This window comes from Zea mays, chromosome 5 (assembly GCF_902167145.1).
Source record: "Zea mays cultivar B73 chromosome 5, Zm-B73-REFERENCE-NAM-5.0, whole genome shotgun sequence".
In the NCBI taxonomy this organism is placed as follows: domain Eukaryota; kingdom Viridiplantae; phylum Streptophyta; class Magnoliopsida; order Poales; family Poaceae; genus Zea; species Zea mays.
The window spans coordinates 41809526-41832117 of record NC_050100.1 but is presented as its reverse complement, the minus strand read 5'-3'; the positions used below and the strand labels follow the sequence as shown (position 1 = coordinate 41832117).

General features: G+C 44.9%; 1 protein-coding gene and 1 pseudogene across 2 annotated transcripts; one reads left to right on the top strand and one right to left on the bottom strand.

Moving 5' to 3' along the window:
- The first annotated feature begins 740 nt into the window (after window positions 1-740).
- LOC103626274 (uncharacterized) lies at window positions 741-20613 on the top strand. 2 transcript variants are annotated; one of them, XM_008646664.3, is made up of 8 exons: window positions 741-1354; window positions 2768-3082; window positions 3269-3528; window positions 7347-7488; window positions 7665-8036; window positions 8159-8290; window positions 17828-17956; window positions 18324-20613. In XM_008646664.3, exons 1-8 carry the CDS (start codon window positions 1271-1273, stop codon window positions 20328-20330), a joined length of 3441 nt encoding a protein of 1146 aa, XP_008644886.1. In that variant the 5' UTR covers window positions 741-1270; the 3' UTR covers window positions 20331-20613. The 2 variants fall into 2 exon arrangements, with proteins under 2 accessions (XP_008644886.1, XP_023155881.1); XM_023300113.2 differs by lacking the exon at window positions 2768-3082 and having other exon boundaries at window positions 1052-1354.
- Window positions 13425-16329, bottom strand: LOC109939911 (uncharacterized; annotated as a pseudogene).
- Window positions 20614-22592: the final 1979 nt, after the last annotated feature.

Sequence of the window (22592 nt, the reverse complement as noted above, 5' to 3'; positions counted from 1 at the left end):
TCCACCAGAATCTGATGCTATACAGGCTCGCAGTTATTGAAAAAGTTGGGAGCCGGATTCGCGAAAAAGCAGCCGCCGGAGAGGCAGTTGAGGCGGCAGGCGGTGATGCCGACGAAGAACTGCTCTGTGGTGATCTCCGGCGGGTAGGTGAGGAACTGCGTGTTGTCGAGCTCGAGCGTGGTGGAGTTGCCGGGGCAGCTGGCGAGCTCGACCTTGCGCGTGCAGCCGGCGCGCGGCTTGGAAGGGTCGGAGAGCTGGAAGTTAAGCGACGGGCACCCGCAGACCGGCGACGTGCCGTTGTAGCTGCACACGCCCATGCTGCCGCAGTAGCCGAACACCTAGCACTGGTCCGCCACGGCCGACCACTCCTCCGTGGCGGCGTTGCTGCCCCGGGGTTGTCCTTGAGCACGAGGTTGCCGCTGTCCTGGACGGCCGCGGCGGACACGTTCTGGCCCCCCGTGTTGGAGGACCAGAGCACGACCCCGGATCCGTTGACGAGCTGGAGGTCGCCGTTGGACGAGAAGCGGAGCGAGCTCCACGAGTCAACGGCGGCGCCGTTGCCCGCGGACCAGACGGGCACGCCGCCGGCGTAGGTGATGGCGGCGACGAAGAGCGACGGGGAGGACGCGGACGCCGTGAAGCCGAGCGAGAAGGTGCTGTTGGGCGACGTCCACGTCGCCGAGTTGCCCGGCGAGAGGGTCGACCCCAGCGGCATGTCCGCGCCGCGGGACAGCAGCGGCGGGAGGAGGAAGAGGCAGCAGCCGAGGGCCACAAGGCCCCCCGGAGCTTCGCCGCAAAGGGCGTATCTTTTTTGCCTTCCCGGCGGTTTTTGGGCGGCAGAAAGCAGCGGAGAAGTCACGGCGCTGGGACGGCGGCTGTATCAACGACACTAATCGTCGTTCACTACTGGTAGTGGAGTGGTTTTGTCCGTTTTGGAGTGTGGCCTATTCTCTGCTTTTCCATAACAGATAATCCCTCGCCTACACCTCCAAATCGTCGAAGCCGCATCTAAGGACTTCCATAATGGCAAATTTCTCCTTCCTGCATGAGCCTGACCTCATCTCATCATCGCCTCCAACTCACCAGAGAAGAGAAATCCTTCTCCCTCGTCTCTCGCCAATCTTTTCTATCAAACCCTCTTCCTTCCATCTCAGATCCCTCTCCCGTCCCAGCTCGATCCTGCCCGATGGCCACCGGATCGTACGCCGCTTCCGTCCGACGCTGAGCAACCAGGACAACGACCTCCGACGACCCCCCGAGCACCCACGAGATGGTCGCGGAGGCGGCGCCGTTCTCCTCATCGGCGATCTGGTCGTGTCACCGCGACGAGATCACCTTCGACCGCCTCCACAAGGTACCGCCCCTCCCGGGCTCGCCCCGATCGGATCTGCTCACCCGCCCACCTGCCCGCCCGCCCGCCTGCTGACCCTGGACCGAGTCGACGCCACGGATCTGAGGCTCCCGCCCTCCTCCCCGTGCTGCGATGCTGGGCCCTTCCGGCGCCCCTGCCCGTGCTCCGACGTTCCGCGGAGCTTTTGGTCGCGCCCGGTGGATGGCGCTTCCTGCGAGCGCTGGTTTCGGCTGTAGGGTTTGATTTGATTTGTTGCTCGCCTGTTGGAGAATTCTATTAGGTTGGACTGCTTCGGCTTATCAGTTGGCGCGGACTTCCTGTGGTGATGTCGGGTGTTGCATGGAGCAGACAAGCGCTTGACTGAAAAATCTGAGTGGTTTGTCCCATTTGGATATTTGGATGTGTTGAATTGAGTTGAGGGAGCTATCTCCGTTATGATGCTGCTATGCAAGCTGTCTAGAGAAGTGGGAGCAGCCTGAATTTGAAAAGTATTGTGAAAAGCAATAAATAATAGCTAACTTCTTGACTGACTCATCAGATTGGCTTGTCTTGCCTCTGGACAAACAGAAGGAATGAAGGATGCTCTAGGCTGAATCCCATACTACTGGTGTCGTTGCTGCTAATCGAGGAGCAATGATGTCAACAAACCAAACTTTGGAGAGTATTAACTCCATCCTGGTTTGATCAGCCAGCTTCTTGACTAAAGCATTGGATTGGTTTGTCTCATTCAGGCACAGGGATGGGATGTGTTCGAGCCATTATAGGTGACATTGCTGCTGTGTAACTGATCATAGCTGTGACACAGACAATCTGGATTCTTAGGAGTGCTTATTGGTGCTTGGTTAGGGCAATATATGGACTAGGAAATCATTGCAACCCATGACTTAACAATTGCACTTGTTTGCGGTTGTCACACTATTTACCTATACCTAGGGGTCATATGTGTGTTCCTCTTCCATTTCATTATATTTACTGTTAGGTTGGCCAACAAACATTTTAGTGTATGTTGAGGCGACCATATTTTCTAATCAGCTTCTGGTCTGAGTAGTGTGGAGTACTGATGCGCCAGATGACGTAGATACCTTATTTAGAAAGGGTCATGTGTTGGTAAATGATTATAAAATTTATTGGAGCTGTGTTAATGCAATGTGTTGCTCTGTAAAGTTTTGCTATTTAGGCGTTCAATGCACTATACTACTTTTACATTTTCTCAAAGAGAGCTCATGATTGGCATGATACTGTACATTGAATTGATCGTTAATTGCAATTTATTTCTTGAATGCACTGTCTGCTTTCTTCAGCTCTGAGATGTGCAATAATGTTTTTTATGCATACTATCAGAGTTATGTCAGTTTTGAAGTTCAGAGTTGAATACTGCAACTGATAGTTTATTCCTGTGAATTTAATTTGTTCCAGTTTTGGAGTGCCCTGTCACCTCATGCACGACATGAGCTGTTAAGACTTGATAAACAGACCCTTATTGAGCATGCTCGCAAGAATTTGTACTGTTCAAGGTGTAATGGGTTGCTTTTGGAAAGTTTCACACAAATAGTCATGTATGGGAAGTCTCTGCTTCATGAAGGTTCATGTGAGCCAAGGATTCAGGAAGTTGAAGCAGAAGTTCAGGAACCTTCAGTTCATCCTTGGGGAGGTCTTTCGACAACAAAGGATGGCATCCTAACTCTTCTTGATTGCTTCATAAATGCAAAATCTCTTCATGTGATCCAGAATGTACGCCTGAAACAGTTGCCTTTGCTTTCTTTATCTCCCTTATCTGGTTCATGAACTTCTTCCTTGATTTTTTATGTGCTTTCCAATTGTCTGTTTTGGCATCTTTCTGTGGCATTCCTTCTATGAAGTTGTTCCATGATGATTCTAGATTTCTTACTATGATGTAATCCATATTGTTGTGACTAGGTATTTGACAATGCACGTGCGAGAGAACGTGAACGTGAGATGCTTTACCCTGATGCATGTGGTGGCGGTGGCAGAGGATGGATTAGCCCAGTGATACCTAACTATGGCAGGGGCCATGGAACACGAGATACCTGTGCTTTGCACACTGCACACCTTTCTTGTGATACTCTGGTGGATTTTTGGTCGGCTCTGGGTGAAGAAACTAGATCATCTCTTTTAAGGATGAAAGAAGAGGACTTCATTGAAAGACTTATGCACAGGTGAGTATAAAAGGTGCTTTTGTTATACTATTTTTAACTAAATTACTGTGACAAATACTACGACGCAAGGGTTTCAGGGATACAAGTGGTTTGTCTCGGAACCCACAAATAGGTTATTCTAAGCTGGTTGGTGTCAATCGTTTAAAATGACCTATTTGTGGGTGTGCAGACAAACCTACTTTCATCCCTAAGTGATGTGCTATCTGCTATCATGAACAAGAATGATATATTGATAGGGAATAGCTTTTAAATGTACACGGATTGTTATTAGCATTACTTATTAATTTGGTGCTTTGTATGATGAGTTGCTTTGCTTCTTGATGCTGATAAAATATCCTGAGGTATATGAAATGCCATACGTAACATTTACCGATTCTACTTTTTTCTTGAATACGCAGGAGAGCTGCGTATTTTTGTATTAAGAAGAAGAATAAAATGGGGAGAAAAAAAACCCCAGTACAAAGGTGTTACATTTGGCAAACCAAAACCAAAAAGCACTCCCCAAACAACTAAGACACCTAAGACACCTCTTCTAAATGAAAGAAAGAGAGCGCTTTGGCTCCAGCCATACGCCAACCCATCAACTCCTCCCTTGCAGCTGCCAACACCACCGCAGCGCTAGGGTTACAGTTATCAAAAACACACCTATTTCTATGCTTCCACAAAGTCCATGCACCCAAAATGACAAGAGAATTGAATCCCTTGGATAAAGGCATGCCCACCCTGGCAGCACTATTCCTCCACCAGGTTTCAAAACAGACGTCATCATGGGAAGGGCAGAGCTCCTGGAAACCACCCGACCGCAGAAGGCTGAACCAAAACTGTTTTGCAAAACTGCACTGAACCAGCAAATGGTTGATAGTTTCTTCCATCTGGTCGCATAAAGGGCAGGACTCTGGGTGATCCAGGCCACGCTTAGCAAGTCTGTCAGCCGTCCAACATCTATCGTGCTCCACAAGCCAGAGGAAGAATTTACACTTTCCTGGAGCCCAGGATTTCCAAATGCGTTCAGCAGGCTCAAAGCTAACAGAGCCAAGAAGCAAAGCCCTGTAAGCTGAACTAGCCGAGTATTCACCCGATTCACTGAACCTTCAGGTATGCACATCAGGAACATCCGGCTGCAGAACCATCCCCTCGAGTAAGTCACAAAGGTCCATGAGATTAGCAAGGGCTGTAACAGAAATAGCCCCTCTCAGATCAGCCAACCAATTGAGATCAGGCAAGGCATCCTTGACCAGGCGTCTAGAAGCAATACGCTTGGGCACCATACCGAAGACAGCAAGTGCCACCTCCTTAATACATTTGCCATTCAGCCAACGATCCTTCCAAAACAGAGTATCAGACCCATCTCCCAAATGAGTGATAACAGCCGCAGCCAACAAGCTTTGCACAATGTCGCAAGTTTGAATCTGGAAGTCCGACCATGGCTTAGTCCTATCAGATTTTTGCAGCCAAGGCCACCTAGCCCGCAGTGCCCAGCTCATGATCCGAAGATCACTAATACCCAGACCCCCCAGGTCCTTGGGTCTAGTGACTTTGGGCCAAGTCAGCAGACAATGGCCACCATTCACCTCCTTCCTCCCTCTCCACAGAAAGCCTCGTCTAAGCTTATCAATTGCTTTAAAAGCCCAAGAAGGGATGTCCAACGCCAGAGCAGCATAAATCATTCTTGATGTCATCACAAATTGAACATAAATGGCTCTACCAGCCTTTGTCATCAGATCAGCTTTCCACCCAGGTAACTGTGCTGCAGTTTTATCGACAATTGCTTGAATTTGACTTCTCTTAAGCTTTCCAAGAGAAAGCGGGAGGCCAAGGTACTGACAGGGAAATTCCGAAATGGAACATGGAAGGAGCTCCTGAACACAAGCAAGATCCGCCTCAGAACATCGGATAGGAAAAACATTACTCTTCTGAACGTTGGTCTTTAGACCGGACGCATCCCCAAAAATCCGAAGGATTTCCAGAATCAGATTTATGTCTGAAGGCACCGGCTTGAGGAAAACCACTGCATCATCCGCGTATAAAGAGAATCGGTGCTGCAAACTGTTCGTGGAAAGAGAGTGAAGCAGCCCCTCATCAGAGGCCCTCTGGATCAGCAAGTTGAGAGTGTCCATGACTAAGATGAACAACATTGGAGATAAAGGGTCCCCCTGCCGAAGACCCCGCTGGTGAGCAATGTAGTCCCCGGGAACACCATTTAATAAAATTCTCGTCGAAGAAGAGGCTAACAACCCACAAATGATGTCACGCCAGATCTGCCCAAAACCCAACTTCTGCAAGACTTCTAGCAAGAAAGCCCAAGATACCGAATCAAAAGCCTTAGAAATGTCGAGCTTGAAAAGAATGCGGGCTTGCCTTTGACGATGAAGAAACCTTGCAGTGTGCTGCACAAGCATGAAATTGTCTAAGATAAATCTTTTCTTAATGAACGCTGTTTGATTCGGAGAAACCATATCATTCAAATGCCGAGCCAATCTGTTGGCCATCATCTTTGTTACTAACTTTGCGAAACTATGGACAAGGCTGATCGGACGAAAATCTTTCACTTGGGTTGCACCCTCAACCTTAGGCAGAAGAGTGATAAACGCTGAATTGAGCAGCCCCATGTTCCTAAATTTCCGAGCCCAAACACAAGAGATCGCTGCCATAACATCAGCTTTGATTGTTACCCAACAAACCTTGTAGAAACGGCCGGTGAAACCATCCGGGCCCGGAGCTTTATCCGACGGCATAGATTTTACAGTACCCCAAACTTCTTCCTCTGAGAAAGGCACATCTAGCTCATTGAGATTGAAAGAAGGCATCTCCAGGGCATCAAGATTAAGAGAATTTTCTCTCCCCAAAGCAGTCCCGAGCAAGGCATCATAGAAATGGAACAACTCATCAGCCTTATCCTCATGTGATGTCAAAATAAGCCCTTCACTTGTAGATAATGAGCCAATAAAATTCTTCTTCTTTCTTATTCTAGCCTGAGCATGGAACAGGGAAGTATGAGCGTCCCCTTCTTTCAACCAATTAATTCTGGACCGAAGACGGGCTATAGATCTCGACAAGGAGGAGAGCACCAAGATGTGCTTCTTAAGGGTACGCCTTAACCAATCCTCACTTGGAGATAGAGTTCTGCTGTCATGAGCCATCTCCAGCCTATGAAGGAGCTCCCGAGCCATTTCAAGCTGTAGTCTTAAATCCGCCACTTTATTATCACTCCAACGCTGCAAAGCCTTTGCCGTAGCCTGTAATTTCTTGGAAAGACTACTTGTTGCTTTGTAAGATGAGTTGGTTTGCTTCTTGATGCTGACGGAAAATATCCCGAGGTATATGAAATACCATACATAACATTTACTGATTCTACTAATAGTCAGACTGCATCCAATAATCTAGTACAATTCTACATTGTCAGTGAGCCTGATGATAATGACAATTATATATTTATAAATCCACAGATACATATTGCTTTTGTAACCTGGGTAAACCCATTATAATTTATAAATTGGTCTGCATGTAACATTGGTCCCAGTTTTTATTTCTTATAATGTACCACTACCACCTTCATTTTGAAACTGTTACAGTAAAGCTATGTTGTAAAGCTGTTGCAGCATACTCTTTCTAATGTTTTTATGCTTTGCACCATTCTGTCTGATACTTGAATGTCGAAAAAGCCTACAATCTGTAATGTAATGAGTAGTGACTATTGTGATTTTACCTTTGTTATCCAATGCAACCTTTTGATGAGATGTCCTGTAGGGATGTGGGATGCATTTTCAGTCAATATTTAAAATTGTTCACTAATTTTTTTGGATGAAATTCCTGTGCAGATTCGACAGCAAGAGATTCTGCAGAGACTGCAGAAGGAATGTTATTCGCGAATTCAAGGAGCTCAAGGAACTAAAACGCATGCGAAGGGAACCTCGCTGCACTAGTTGGTTTTGTGTTGCAGATACCACATTTAAGTGTGAGGTGAGGATACTATTCCTTGTCATCATTCCTATCTAAAAGCTCATGTTTGTTTTTGTGTTTTTTTCTTTGGGGCACGCATCCTGTTTTGGTAAGACCATATGGAGAAAATCCCTATAAAACAGTAAGAGTCAAGGATCTTGCATTCACATTTTGTGACTTTATTTGTATATTTGCAGGTGTTCGAGGATGCTATTCTTGTTGATTGGCATCAATCTTTATTGGAGCAAGATGGAATATACCATCATTTCGAGTGGGCTATTGGAACAGATGAAGGAAAATCTGATATTCTAAACTTTGAAAATGTGGGCATGAATGGACAAGTCCACAGGAAAGGCCTCGATCTTGATCACTTTGAAGACTATTTTGTTACACTGAGAGCATGGAGGCTGGATGGTCGCTGTACTGAATTCTGTGTGAAGGCGCATGCCTTGAAGGGCCAATCATGTGTTCACCGGAGGCTAATTGTGGGGGATGGATTTGTGACAATTACCAAAGGTGAAAGTATTAGAAGTTTCTTTGAGTATGCTGAAGAAGCAGAGGAAGAGGATGTAAGTGCCTTATATTTTAAATCATATTATCAAACATGATCACAGTATTTGTTTTTCAGCACTTGAACAAGCATGGTGTTGGGAATTCATATAGCTTGATTCAATGACATAATCATGAGCAGGAAGATGATGTAGTGGACAGAGACAGCAATGACCCTGATGGTGATATCGCTCATCCACAGAAGCATGCCAAGAGCCCTGAACTTGCAAGAGAATTTCTCCTGGATGCTGCTGCTGTTATCTTCAAAGAACAGGTAGTTATGCACTGGATACATAGTACTGAATCAACTGTTGAGAAAGTAAAAGTAAAAGCTCATAGTTAAGTGTTACTAGTTAGTGGCCTGTGTGTTGCTACGGGCACCTAACATTTAAACGAAATAATATAATGCATAACAACTGATAAATGGATTCTGTGGATACAATTCCATTCAGAAAAAAGAGCAAAAATACCACAATAAAGGGTACCCACTAGGCCACTACCCAACATGGCAAATGTCCTAATTAACTTGAATTCCAGTACAATTTCCTACATTACCTAGATAAGGATATGCTTCCACAGTGTTTCTTTAGTCTGTCGTAAAATTGTACAGGAAGGCAACCTGTGGTGTCTTGCTGGTAATTCAGCGCTTAGCCTTCTGTGTGCGAGGTTGGTGGGGCTGGGTCCTTGAGCAATCCCCCTGGTTGTGTTTAGGGCGTTTTTTCCTCCAGAGTGTTGTGTTTTTTCTCCCCTTGCTTAATGAAATGACACACAGCTCTCATGCGTTGTTCGAAAAAAGGATATGCTTCCACAGTTCATACTTTTTTATTTGTGCAACTAAAGTAGTACATATCAATGTATTTTTCTGTAGCACCACTCCTAGTGCGAGTGCCTTGGGCATTAACACACAAGTCTCACAGCTTAAACCTCAAAGTACTTCAGATGAACCTATTTCCCACATTTTCGTTGAAAGTTAAGCTCAACTATACAATGTATTCTGAAGCAATCACACATTCCAATCACATTAATCTGAAGCTATCACACATTCCAATCACATTAATTTGAAGCTATCACACAATATATTGACATCCTTGGAAGTATTGTACGTGGGAAAGTTCAAGCGATAAGCTCAACCATAGAGGGTCTGCAATCTATCTACCCTCGTTCTCCTCGTCAATACAACCTGCAAATCATTAAAGATAGCAATGTGACTACATATGAAAACCAGATCTGCAAGCAAAGTGAATAATTCTATTGTCAAACAGGGATTATCTCTGACGTACTTGTCTACACTGCTAAAAAAAGTCAACTTGAATAGAAAAAACTTACCACAAAGGTGCAGGTAAGAGTCTTCAATTATTTTGAACCAAATTAGATAAGGAATTCTATAGATACATTAGAACAGCATTAGTGGGTAAGCACTAACTCTTAAAAAACTAACTTGCATGACTATACAAACGGATTTCCAGGACGAAGTTAATTATTACCAATTACAGTTCAGGTAGTAGCTTCAAATTGAATTTGTACTGGACATGCTTATCAAGGTGTCTGTCCATTAAGCGTCGCCTTTGCGTCACTTTAGCGATAAGGCGCGCTCACAGGGCAAGGCGTCTAGATCGCCTTGTGCCGGGGAGTAAGGTGTCCGCCGCGGCGTAAGGTGCGGGCGGGGCGTCGGCGGGGCGACGCTTAGGGGATAGGTAGGGTTTTGAAGGGCGGCGGCTGGAAACAGAGAAGAGGGCTTGGCCTGTGTGGCGGGCTGGCGGGCGCACATTGCTCCAGCCATCAGAGGAGGGAGATTGCGGTGGAAGAACCGAGGGAGAGAGAGAGAGGAGAGCTGTGGGTGAGGGAGAGAGAGGAGAGCTGTGGGGAGAGATGCAGCGTGAGGGAGAGATAGAAGCTGACAGCTGTTACTAGGTTGCTGGTGGCTGTGACCTAAAACTGTGTTTTGGACTGGACTCACTCATTGTGAGGTTCTTTCTTTACTTTTTTTCTGCTTCTACAAGGCTGAAATTGGATCTATTAGATCTTATAAAAGTGCTAGCTTGCTTTTAACTTTAAATTAGTGATATATAAATAATGTTTGATCTCTTTTTTTATATTTATCTATATAATTAAGGGATCGCCTCGCCTTACGCTTTATCGCCTAAAAGATAAAAAGGGGGTCGGTCGCCTTATGTCGCCTTACCACCTTAATAACTATGGTACTGGAACAAGTAAAAGCTGCAGATCTCACTATTTTTTTTTTAAAAACGCAGGAGAACTGCGTCTCATTATATTAAGGAGAAAAAGGTCTAAGAAGACCAGGTACAACAAGACAGACTTCCTTACAGAGGTTGAAAAACCAGAAAACCAAAATAATCCATCCTAGAACAGCAAACTACTACTGGTCTAGACCCCCTCCGAGACTAGCCCTCAAGGAGAGGGGCAGACAGATAGGAAAGGCCTTTAGCCCCAACCATTTCCCACATTCATCTTTCCTCCAAAGCCATCCTAATGGCTAAAGACACATTAGGGTTCCAGTTATCGAAGACACATTTGTTGCGATGGTTCCAAATAATGTAGGCCCCCAAAGCAATCAGAGAATTGAGCCCCTTTCTAACAAGACCTCTGACTGAAGAAGAGGCTTCTTCCCACCAGCTCATGGAGGACAAACCAAGTTGAGGGGCTAGCATTTGAAGGTCGAAAGTCCTCAGCAGCTGAAACCAAAACATCCTTGAGAAAACACAGGAGACCAGGAGATGATCTAAGGTTTCATCCTCTTGATCACACAATTGGCATTTCGGAGGGTGATCAAGCCCTCTTTTGGCCAACCTGTCAGCGGTCCAGCACCTGTTATGCGCAACGAGCCAAAGAAAAAAAATCTGCATTTAGGCGGGGCCTAGGTCTTCCACACCCTGGGATAGTGGCTGAAATAGATAGATCCCATGAATAGTCATCGTCTGGGGCAATACTGAAAACATGTTTGTCTTCAATAGAAGGCTGCAACACTATCTTAGAGATAAGGTTCCAAAGCTGAAGGTAATCCACCAAAACTCCCACCAAGAGGGCCCCTTTGATGTCAGAGATCCATCTTCTATTTAGGAGAGCCTCCTGAACAGTTCTTCTTTTTGTGATCCTCCTGGGAATACACTGAAAAAGCCTAGGAGCAATGTCACAAATTCTCTGCCCTGAGATACATTTATCAGTCCAGAATAGGGTGTTGGTGCCATTTCCAACTTCTGAAACATAGGCACATGAAAAGGGAGCTGCGCCCAGGGACGAGTTGGATCAGCTTTATGCAGCCACAACCATCTCATACGAAGAGCCCAACACATCTCGGGCAGACTGGAGATGCCCAGGCCTCCAAGCTTAAGAGGATGGCATACTCTCCCCCAAGACACAAGACAATGGCCTCCCTTAGCCTCTTTGCGTCCTCTCCAAAGAAAGCCTTTTCGGATTTTGTCAATGGCTTCCCAGGCCCAGGAAGGAAAATCAATAGCCATTGCTAAGTAAACCATCATGCCTGTCAGAACATGCTGAACCTGAATCCTTCTACCCGCTCTTGTCATTAAATTAGCCTTCCAGTTAGGGAGTTGCCTCGCAATTTTATCCACAAAAGGTTGGACTTGGTCTTTAGTGAGCTTGACTAGAGAGAGAGAGAGGAAGACCAAGATATTGACAAGGGAAAACTGAAAGCGCGCAAGGCAGCATACTTTGAGTAACCACAATGTCCTCAGAGCAATGGATAGGATAAATGTTGGACTTACTTTCATTGTTCTGGAGGCCCGAGGAGGCACCAAAAAGATGCAAAATCTCCAAAGCTGCTAAAATATCATCTGCCAACGGGTGCAGGAACAAAGCCACATCATCAGCATACATAGAGACCCGATGAAGACTTCGTGTTTTTGATAGAGGCTGTAATAATCCTGCTTCTTCTGCTCTAGAGAATAAAAGACCCAGGATGTCCATGGCAAGAATAAAAAGCATGGGAGATAGTGGATCCCCTTGCCTAAGACCCCTTCGATGAATAATGCACTTTCCCAGGAAACCATTGAGAAGCACATGGGTGGAAGAAGAGGAAAGCAGCCCACATATAATGTCCCTCCAAATTTGGCCAAAACCAAGGTGCTTCATGACATCAATAAGAAAGGGCCAAGAGACCGAGTCGAAGGCCTTAGTGATGTCCAACTTGAGGAGAAGACTAGCCTTTTTCTGATGATGAAGTAACCGTGAGGTTTGCTGAACCAACATGAAGTTATCCTGTATAAATCTCCCCTTTTATGAAAGCACTTTGGTTGGGTGAGACCATCTCATGAAGCCTTGTAGCCAGCCGATTGGCAAGGACTTTAGTGATGAGTTTAGCAACACTATGAACCAGACTTATAGGCCTAAAATCCTTAACCTGGGCAGCACCCTCCTTTTTTGGAATCAAAGTAATATACACTGTATTAAGCTTGCCAAAGTTGTTGAATCTCCTGCCCCAAACTGCTGACACAACATTCATGAAATCCTTTTTGATTATGTGCCAACAAACTCTGTAGAATCTTCCAGTAAATCCGTCGGGTCCAGGTGCCTTATCAGGGGGCAGAGTTAAAATAGTGCCCACACCTCTTTTTCTGAAAAAGGTGCATCCAACTCAGAGAGGTCATGACTAGGTATACCAAGAGCTTCTAAATCAATGATTCTATCTCTGCCCACATTTGTACCAATCAGATTGAAGAAGTGATCAACTGCTGTAGCCTTCTCATTATGCCCAGTTAAGGTGACATCCCCATCCCTCAACGAGGTCACAACATTCTTCCTTTTTCGGTGTCTGGCATGCAAAGGGAAAAGCTTAGAGTTTGCATGGCGAGGAGGATGATTGGGATTCGGGCGATCCCCAGTCTCATCACCGGATTGAGCACCGGATAGATCTACACCTTAAATATATATTACTTCTAGCTCCAATTATATGTGTACTTCTAGGTCTCATCACCGGATTGAGCAACAAAATAGTGGTTCCCATGTCTCTCACACTGCTTTGAATTAAAGATATAAATTTTGCGCAAGCTGTGCATTCTGTCCCAAATGAGGGGGTGTTTGGTTACACCCCGCTAAAATTTAGCCCCTGTCCCATCGAATGTTTGAACTTCCGTTCCGGGTATTAAATGTAGTCGGATTATAAAACTAATTTGTCAGCCGAAGATTAAAAGACGAGACGAATCTAGTCCAGTTGGTTGGGTCTATATTTCATACTCCTATTTAAAAATCAAACGCTTGATGTGACCCGGGCTAAACTTTAGCAGGAGCAACCAAACACCCCCTGAATAGATAACCTTTTCTGTCCAAGTTAGCAGCTGGTTCTTTTAGTTAACTTTTTTGTTGGTAGTCAAATGATGTTTCTTATATTTTTAAACTGCAGATTTGGTATTCCAACATGGCCTTAGCTTAAAGACTGAAATGATAATCAAACAACAAACTTAAATTAGTTTTATCTTTAAGATTATGTGGCAACTTAACTTTCTGTCCCATAGGACTGTTGTTATGGTCAGCAGATGGCTGCGAGGGTTTGAGGGTGACGACTAGGGTTAGAGGTGCTGGGGAGGCCAGCCGCAAGGCTTTGCCCACGGCCGACAAGAGAAAAGGGATTTCCTTCTAATCTCTTGCTTACCTTCAATTGATACAATCCTTCTTATATAGAGAGGGTTACTTGGCATCTAAGCACTAGATCTAATCTTATCTCTAATTCTAATCTTATCCCAAACTTGCCTTATCTTTATCTAACCTACCTGAGGGGCATGTTGCTACAGTACCGACGTCATTGTAGCGGGCCCTCTTGGGCCCTGGCGCTACACCCCTCCTGGACAAGCAGGTCGTCCTCGAGCTGCGACATAACATGACGCTAACGATGACTCTGCTAGAGTGCTAGACGCAAACCTAACACCTAAAAATAGGCCTTTTACATCTTGACTTATTTTATTATTCTGAACCTGAAATAGACTGCGACTATTTTTTTTGACCCGTTAAGATGAGACAGACACCTTCCGCGCACTGGACTTGCACGTCTGCAGCCACCTAGATCCCATGGATGCCATCTGGACGAAAGGGGAGCACATGGATGGCCACCTGGAATGGGTCGCAACAATGACCAACGGAGGCGCCCTCATGGCGGCCGGTAGCGGAATGTGGTGGCGCTAAGCAGTGCACCCTCGCCGATGACAAGGAGGGGAGCGCCTTCCCTATCGCCGTTGCCGTAGAGTTGGAGTTCGTTGCCAACGGGACACACACCATGCTCGCACTTGGAGATGGTGGGCCGACGCGACTGGGTGAGGTCGTGCCCCCATGTGCCGAGGTCAACCGCCACCAAGGCTGCCCCGAGTGTCTACCGACGCACCTCTTGCAGCCGCCGACGCACTAGGAGGCCATGCTCCGCAGCCTGTAGCCGCACCACCGCCGCTTGAAGATGGGGCGCTGTCCTGCCGACGCGCTAGGGAGGCAGTGTGCCACCGCCTGTAGCTGCATCATCGATGCCCCGATGCCATCCATGCCCCCGTAGAAGACGTCATCGTAGTGCCGCTATGGCGGCACATGCATCAAAACGATGAACAACGGGGTCGGTGAAGGAGACGTTACCATCGTGATTTCCGGCGCCGTCGTTGATGAGAGGGCGTACTATGGAATTGGAGATGGTGATGGTGGCATGGAGATGAGGTAAAGGGGTAGGCCTCCCTGAGGGATGATTGCGCCTGATGTCGCAATCTGTGTTTGAGGTGAAGACATTACTGGGGTCCCCCCATAGCCATGGTGTATGATGGAATAGGGAAAGGCGACGATGGCATTGGGCAACAGATGAATGGGTAGACATGATGCCGCTGGGGCGCTGGTACGTGACATGCCATAAGATATCGGCGGCTGTGGGCAGTGGCTGCTGCTGCGGAGGAAGAAGGGCGGTTGCCAATGTCTCCTGCATGGTTTCCATGGATCGCGTGAGCTCATGGGCGGCTGCTTCCAAGGACTCGACGGGGAGGTGGAGGTGGTGTGTATGAGGATGTGGCGGGTCTGGGCACCGCGTGGTGGAGGCCGATGACTGGATGGTGGTGGACGGAGGGCTTGACATCTCTGATACCAGATTGTTATGGTCAGCAGATGGCTGCGAGGGTTTGAGGGCGACGGCTAGGGTTAGAGGCGCTGGGGAGGTCGGCCGCAAGGCTTTGCCTACGGCCATCAAGAGAGAAGGGATTTTCTTCTAATCTCTTGCTTACCTTCAATTGATACAATCCTTCTCCTTATATAGAGAGGGTTACTTGACCTCTAAGCACTAGATCTAATCTTATCTCTAATTCTAATCTTATCTCCAAATCTAATCTTATCCCAAACTAGTCTTATCTCTATCTAACCCACCTGAGGAGCATGCTGCTACAGTACCAATGTCACTGTAGCGGGCCCTCTTGAGCCCTGACAACTGTATTGAAGCAGTTTATTTGCAAGATTATTTTACAAGCACATCAACTTATACCATTCTATAACCAAGATTTTCTCATTAAGTGATCAAGCTGTAGACTGGTTAGCTTCAGAACTAATGGTGAAAGGCTGCTATTCAAATGGTCATCAAATTGATCTTGAGAATACCATATAGTTCTGCTTCAGAACTAAATGCAGCAATCTGTTAATCAAAGGGGCATCAAATCAATATTGGAAATACTATGTAGTTTTGCAAATCAATGCAGCAACCTCTAGCAATTTTGGTCTTGGTGGTGAGTGATCCCAAGTCTGGGATAATTCCTTTTCTAAAAGAATCAATCTTAATATTTGGTAGGAAGTGGTCAAAAAGTCTGGAATAACTATCAATTGTATTTGTTTTATGGAAAAATCAAAGAAATATTATAACTGTAAGAACAGTGCAACAACAAACAACAACAAAGCCTTTGTCCCAAACAAGTTGGGGTAGGCTAGAGAGTTAAAACCCGCCGAAACCACAATCAAGGTTCAGTCATATGGATAGCTATTTTCCATGCACTCCTATTCAAGGCTAAATATTCATGTATATTCCATCCTTTCATGTCTCATTTTATTGTCTCTTCTCATGTCAATTTTGGCCTTTCCTTGTCTCTCTTCTCATTGTTATCGGCCTATCGCGCCTTAGAATCCTTTTACGCATTGGTGCCTCTGGAGGTTTTCGTTGGACATGTCCAAACCATCTCAACCGGGGATTGGATAAGCTTTTATTTAATTAGTGCTACCCCTAGCCTATCGTGCATATCATTGTTTTGGATTCCATCCCTTCTTGCATGGCCACAAATCCAACACAGCGTACACATTTTCGTAACACTAATTTGCTGAACATGTTATGATGTCTTTTTTGTAGGCAACATTCTGCACCATACACTATACCAGGTCTAATCGTCATCCTATAAAACTTCATTTTAGCTTTTGTGGTACCCTCTTGTTATGTAGAACGTCAGATGTTTGACACCACTTCATTCACCCTGCTTTGATTCTGTGGCTAACATCTTCATCAATATCTCGTCTCTCTATAGCATTGATCCTATATATCGAAAGGTATCCTTCCTGGGCACTACTTGACCTTTCAAACTAATGTCCCTTTCGTCATGTATAGTAGTGCCGAAGTCACATCTCATATATTTGGTTTTAGTTCTACTAAGTCTAAAACCTTTGGACTCTAGAGTCTCTCGTCACAACTCTAGTTTCCTAGTTATTCCTGCCCGACTTTCATCAACTAGCACTACATTGTCCGTAAAAAGCATACACCAAGGGATGTCCCCTTATATGTCCCTCGAGACCTTATCCATTACCAAGGCAAAAAGTTAAGGGCTCAAAGGTATTAATTGATATAGTCTTATTCTAATTGTGAAGTCATCCGTGTCTCCATCGGTTCGTCACTTGTATGAACACTTGTCACAACACTATTATATTTATTTTTAATGAGACCAACCTACTTAGTTGGAAGTTGGAACTTTATGGTTGGTCAAAGCTCACCACATAACATTCTTTGGTATTTTGTTATAGGCCTTCTCCAAGTTAATGAAAACCATGTGTAGGTCCTTCTTGCTCCCTATATTGTTCCATCATCTATCTTATTAAGAAAATGGCTTCCATGGTTGACTTTCCGGGCATGAAACCAAATTGATTCGTAGAGATCCTTGTTATTTCTCTTAGACGATGTTCGATAACTCTCTTCAGTAGCTTCATAGTATGGCTCATCAACTTAATTCTTCGGTAATTAGTACACCTTTGAATATCTTGTTCTTGTAGATCGGTACCAATATAATTCTCCACTTGTCAAACATCTTGTTTATCCAAAAGATATGGTTGAACAAACTTGGTTAACTATACTATAGCTATGTTCCCGAGGCATCTCTATGCCTCAATTGTGATACCATTAGGGCCAATCGCCTTACCCTTTCCATCCTTTTCAATGCCTCTCTAGTCTCTAATCTTAGATTCTTGGATCCTACGCACAAGATTGTCATTTTGCGCTTTCTGTGTTACAGTATTACCTGGAAAGCCTTCACCTTTTATATATCAACCTTTTGGAAGAAACTATTTTTGTATATGGCACACTGAATATCTCTTCTGTTGATGCCATTCAGTAATTACTATGTATTGTTTTTTATTTAAAACTGCCACTACAACCGAAATAGTATTTACTATTTTAAGCTGCAGAACTATTTATAGGCACGCCACCATCAGCATAGTTGACGATTATTAATTGCACCAAAGATTATGTAGTCACATTATCTGCAGAGCAGCTGTGCTAACTGCTAACCAGTTGAGTGATCTTTGAGAAGTTGGACCAAATCAGTAATGTCTTGCGAATTGTTGGTGTGTTTTACAGATTGAGAAGGCTTTCAGAGAAGGCACAGCGCGGCAAAATGCACATAGCGTTTTCGTGTCCCTTGCTCTAAAACTGTTAGAAGAACGAGTTCATGTTGCCTGCAAGGAAATAATTACATTGGAAAAACAGGTATTTATTTGATACCTTGATAGCAGTATAATGATTATTTGATACCATGATATGACACTGGAAATTTGCTGTTTTGCTTATCTACCATCTTGAATCTATTATTTGTCTGTATGTGATATGATTTCTGTGTGCTGTTTGAGTTAATGTTACTGCCTAGTGGCACACACTAAAATGCCATTGGTGGTTTCTTTGGAGCACACACAAATCCCAGTGATATATACACATAGCAAGTCTGGATGACACGAGCAAAGCAAGCACATCCAAATGGCATACACACAAATTCCCTAGCTGTAAAAGATGCAACAATGATGTTGATTTATTTGATTAACCTTTTGTGATGGATGCTAACATGGATTTACTCTTGCAGACCAAGCTTCTTGAGGAAGAAGAGAAAGAAAAGCGTGAAGAAGAGGAGCGCAGGGAGAGGAGGAGAACAAAAGAAAGAGAAAAGAAGAATAGAAGAAAAGAGAGGCTGAAAGGAAAGGACAGAGATAAGGAAAAAACACTGGTTCGGTCAAAAAAACCAGATCTTTCACCATTTTCTCTGTGCAGCCAAGCAACACCAAGTAATAATGAGTCTCAGGATGTTCTAGACTTGAGATATTCAGATAGTGAAGAGGAAGACAATGTTGTGGTCGGGGAACACTATCCTGATTCCTCTGCTGATCAATCTTCAAGCAAGGACAGTGATGAACGAAGCAATGGGCATGAATGCAGTGTAACAATAGAATTTGTTCCCTCAGATTGTGATAGCTCATTCTTATGTGATGAGCCTAAATCATCAAGAAACCTGAGATTTAGAAGAGACTTCCCTGAAGAGAAAGATGCTAGTTATTGGCATGAGGGTTGCTGTGATGATTCTGGAGATACTCAATGGCAGTCTAGAGAGAGGACCAGAAATAACACTAGAAATTATAACTCTGTATTTAATACAAATAACCGTACAAGAGACAGGTACAACCCCTGCAGCTGTAGCCATCAAGAAGACTACAGATATTTTACCACAGCAACTAGATCAAGTAGGGAGACAAAGATGCCCAGGAAAACAGTGGCTGAGAAGCCCAGGTTGCAATACCGCAGGTGCTATCCTCCGGATAGCTTTGCTGTGTCAAATGGAGGACGTGTTGGTGGTACACCAAACAAAAACCCAGGTCCAAAACAAGTATGGGAGCCAATGGATGCAAGAAAGAAGACAGGGAATGGGAATAGTGCTACTGGGGCTGCTGATGGTTCAGATCAAGTAGAATGCTCAAATAATATCAGTGAATGTGAAAAGCTTGAGGCAGTGTGTGACTCTCTTGTTGAAATTTGTTCTGAGATATCTGCGGAAACCTGTAAGTCAGACACAGATCAACCATGGAGACAAGGTGAGAAGAATCAGTCTGCTTGCAGCGATGAATCTAAATGCGTGGATAAGCCAAATTGCTCCAAGGACACTGGTAGGACGACAAACTTAACCACTTCGGATAGCTCCTCGTGTCTAAGTGAGGGAGATAGAGACAGCAGCATGACCTCACTGAGTGTTCAGAATGTAGAATCTTCATCTGCATCTGATTCAGAAGAGTCTTCAGACAGGAACAATAGCAGCCCAGGCGATATACCAGCGAAGAATGTTTCTCGTACATTACTTGAGATGTGTGCAGGAAATGGTTTCAGAGAGTACCAACCAAAAGGCTTGAACCCTCCTAATGGTAACCAATTTGGATTTATGGTGGCCCCTTCACAGGAGCAGATGTTATACCAACAGAAGGTCCATGCACCGCCGTACTCGTCACCATTCATGGGGTTCCACAATCACCCCTTGGCAGTTCCAACAAATGGGTACTTACCATATACTCAGCCAGGTCACTTCTACCCTGCTTCTATGACCCCTGTTGGATATGGAGTTGCTGGTGACCAATGTGTCGACTTCTCGATGCAGTACAGAAATAACATTCATCCTTACTCGGGTCCTGAATTTGGTTTTCTGCCTTCACAGCCAGTTCACAAGACCTCAGTGAACTTCCATGCGGTACCAGTGACACCACTGACCCCGTTGTGTAGCCGCGGAATGCCAGTGGCGACAAATCAAGAGAGGCAGCAGAGTCCTGCCCTCTTCCCTAAATTAAAACAGGCAGTGCTGGTCCCTGAGACCGTCTGTGCAGGAGACAACACCTTCAAACAGAAAGGCGATGACGTAGACAGCACACCCTTCTCCTTGTTCCAGTTCAACCTGCCGATTGCCCCTCCCACCCTGGCAACATCCAAAGAGCGAAGTGGGGAACTGGCACCAGCTCAGATAGCTCGAGTCCAGCCGTGCTCGAGGGAGGAGACCAACGTCAAGGAATACAACATTTTCTCTGGGTGTGACGGGGTGATGTTTCAGCTCAACTAGAGACGAAGAAAATTGAGCAGCTATTCAATATACAGCGTTACATGGTGAGTGATTTGTATTCTCGTAAAACAGAATAAGGTAGATCGAGGTTTTTACTGTGTTGCCCTCGACTATTGATTCTCTTTTTTCTCATTTTGTTTTGCTTTGCTTCCCCTCCCAGTTTTGTTTTTGTGTGTATGGAAAACTGAAAAGATAGTGAGTGGTATAGATTCTGCAGTTTTGTCACTAGATCTAGCGACTTTGCCCCTTGATGGTTATGTGGTATAAACATGGTTTCTCCAGAGACGGACGGACAGAGATAAAATTAGGTTCGCGTCGTGTTGTGATTTGAAGTGTCTGCAGCACAGCAGTGGATTCATCTGCGTTGCATCTTGTTTGGTGGAGCTCGTCTCGCCTCCTCTACTGTAGCAAGACACCGGCTCATCTACTCGTTAGTTCATTTTGGCTGATTGAAGCTAGTGTTGTTTTTACTACAGCTAGATTAACAAACAGTTTGGGCTGATTGAAGCTAAAACTGTTTATACTACAGCTGCTACAGCTAGAGTACTCAACAGTAGTTTTGAAGTTGGAGGTTTAAGCCTATCCAAATGGACGTCTAGATTAATTAGACACTTAGGCTTTGTTTGGGTAAAGAGGAATTGAAGTGGATTGAGGTGTATTGAAAGGATTAAAAGGTAAATTAGTTTATGCTACACTTCAATACATCCCATATCACCTCAACCCACTCCAATCTGAGATTACCCAAACAAGCCATTAGGCTAATCTCAGTGCCTAAGTAAAGTGAAGCGATAAGTAAAGTTACACACAACTAACCAGAATTGGCTGATAAATGAAGCTAGAGTGTAAAATGAGCAATAAGGTAGATCATGCTTTCTATTTCAAGAATACACATTTAACTTCCTAAGCATACAAGTATAAAGGCAGTCAAGATTACTTAGACACTCAGGATATAAAACCACTTCAAGGCACATCTCCGGACATTGAGGATATAAAACCACTTCGGCACATCTTCGTACACTGGGGCTATAAAGGCATTAAAGAATGCTTTGCCAACTGGCTAACATTCTTTCTCTTTTGTCCATTTGGTGGTGTCCTATATAAAAATACCGTACACAACTCGTGGAACCTATTAAACAACATAAATTTGGTCCCGTATTATCCTTTAAACATGAAATGTTAGTTGTCACAACACGTTTTTATGATTGCCAACAAGCCTATGTATAGCAGTCTCAAGCTTATTGATCGAACTCCTCCCTATCGAGGATGGCATTGTGGGGGTACACCATATCCACTGAATGTCATTTGTTCTAACCTCGCATTAGGGGCAACATCAAAGGACAATGGCAATGTTATTTTTCTTATGGGGAGGACAACCCTTCTCCCAAATCCATATAATGGATTGCCAGCCTGCTGCAATAGATTGTGTTTGATGCCCATGCGACCGAAGGCATGCGAAAAGATGATATCTGTTTGGCTATTGTTGTTGACGAGGGCCTTGTGCAAATCCCAACCGTCTATGTTGTAGTTTACTACCATAGCATCTGTGCGTGGTGCGCTTCGCAAGTCTACGTCCTTTGCATCAAATGTCAATGGGATGTGTGACCATTTTGTTTGCACCACTGGTAGTGACTGCGACATGATTCAACCTTTGATAGTATTTTTTTATTATGTCGCTTGTTTTGAAGTCGGTGCTGGACCCGTTAGATATCATGTTGATTATCTTGTGGACATGTAGCTATGGGAAGTCATCTTCATTTTAGGTGGCGGAGGGGGAAGTTGACGAGCGGGGGTATTATTTGTGGTTGTTGTGGGGCAACCTTTCTTGATGGGGGAGACGAGGGTGGCAATTTTGTCGGTATTGTGGATATGGTGTCTGGATATCTTGGTAGCGAGGGGTATTGTTGTTGGTAGATGTGGGCTATGAACTTTGCTGGTTGATCTGGTATTGTTCTTGCCATTCTTTCCGGGCCCTTTAGTGATCGGACAATCCTTGGTGAAGTGGCTGACGTCTTCATCGTGGCAAACACAATATAACTTGTGGTCATGTGTGAGTCCCCTACTGCGGTCGTGGCCTTTGCCACCCCTTACTCCCCTGCCAGTCTAGGTTTTTTTTGCTGTGGGCGGGGGGGGGGGGGGGCTTTGCCAGGTTGTTGTTGGTTGCTTATGTTGTGTGCTTGTTGCTGCTGACGGTCTTGTTGGCTCTTGGGCCAAGGCCTACTGCTGTTTTGTGAATGCACCTTTGGCTTTCTCTATGAATCCAAC

Coding starts and splice junctions, on each gene's coding strand:
- LOC103626274 (XM_008646664.3), top strand. CDS start 1,271: ATGGTCGCGGAGGCGGCGCCGTTCTCCTCATCGGCGATCTGGTCGTGT. Junction 7,489..7,664: donor ATACCACATTTAAGTGTGAG/GTGAGGATACTA, acceptor GTATATTTGCAG/GTGTTCGAGGATGCTATTCT. Junction 17,957..18,323: donor TAATTACATTGGAAAAACAG/GTATTTATTTGA, acceptor TTACTCTTGCAG/ACCAAGCTTCTTGAGGAAGA.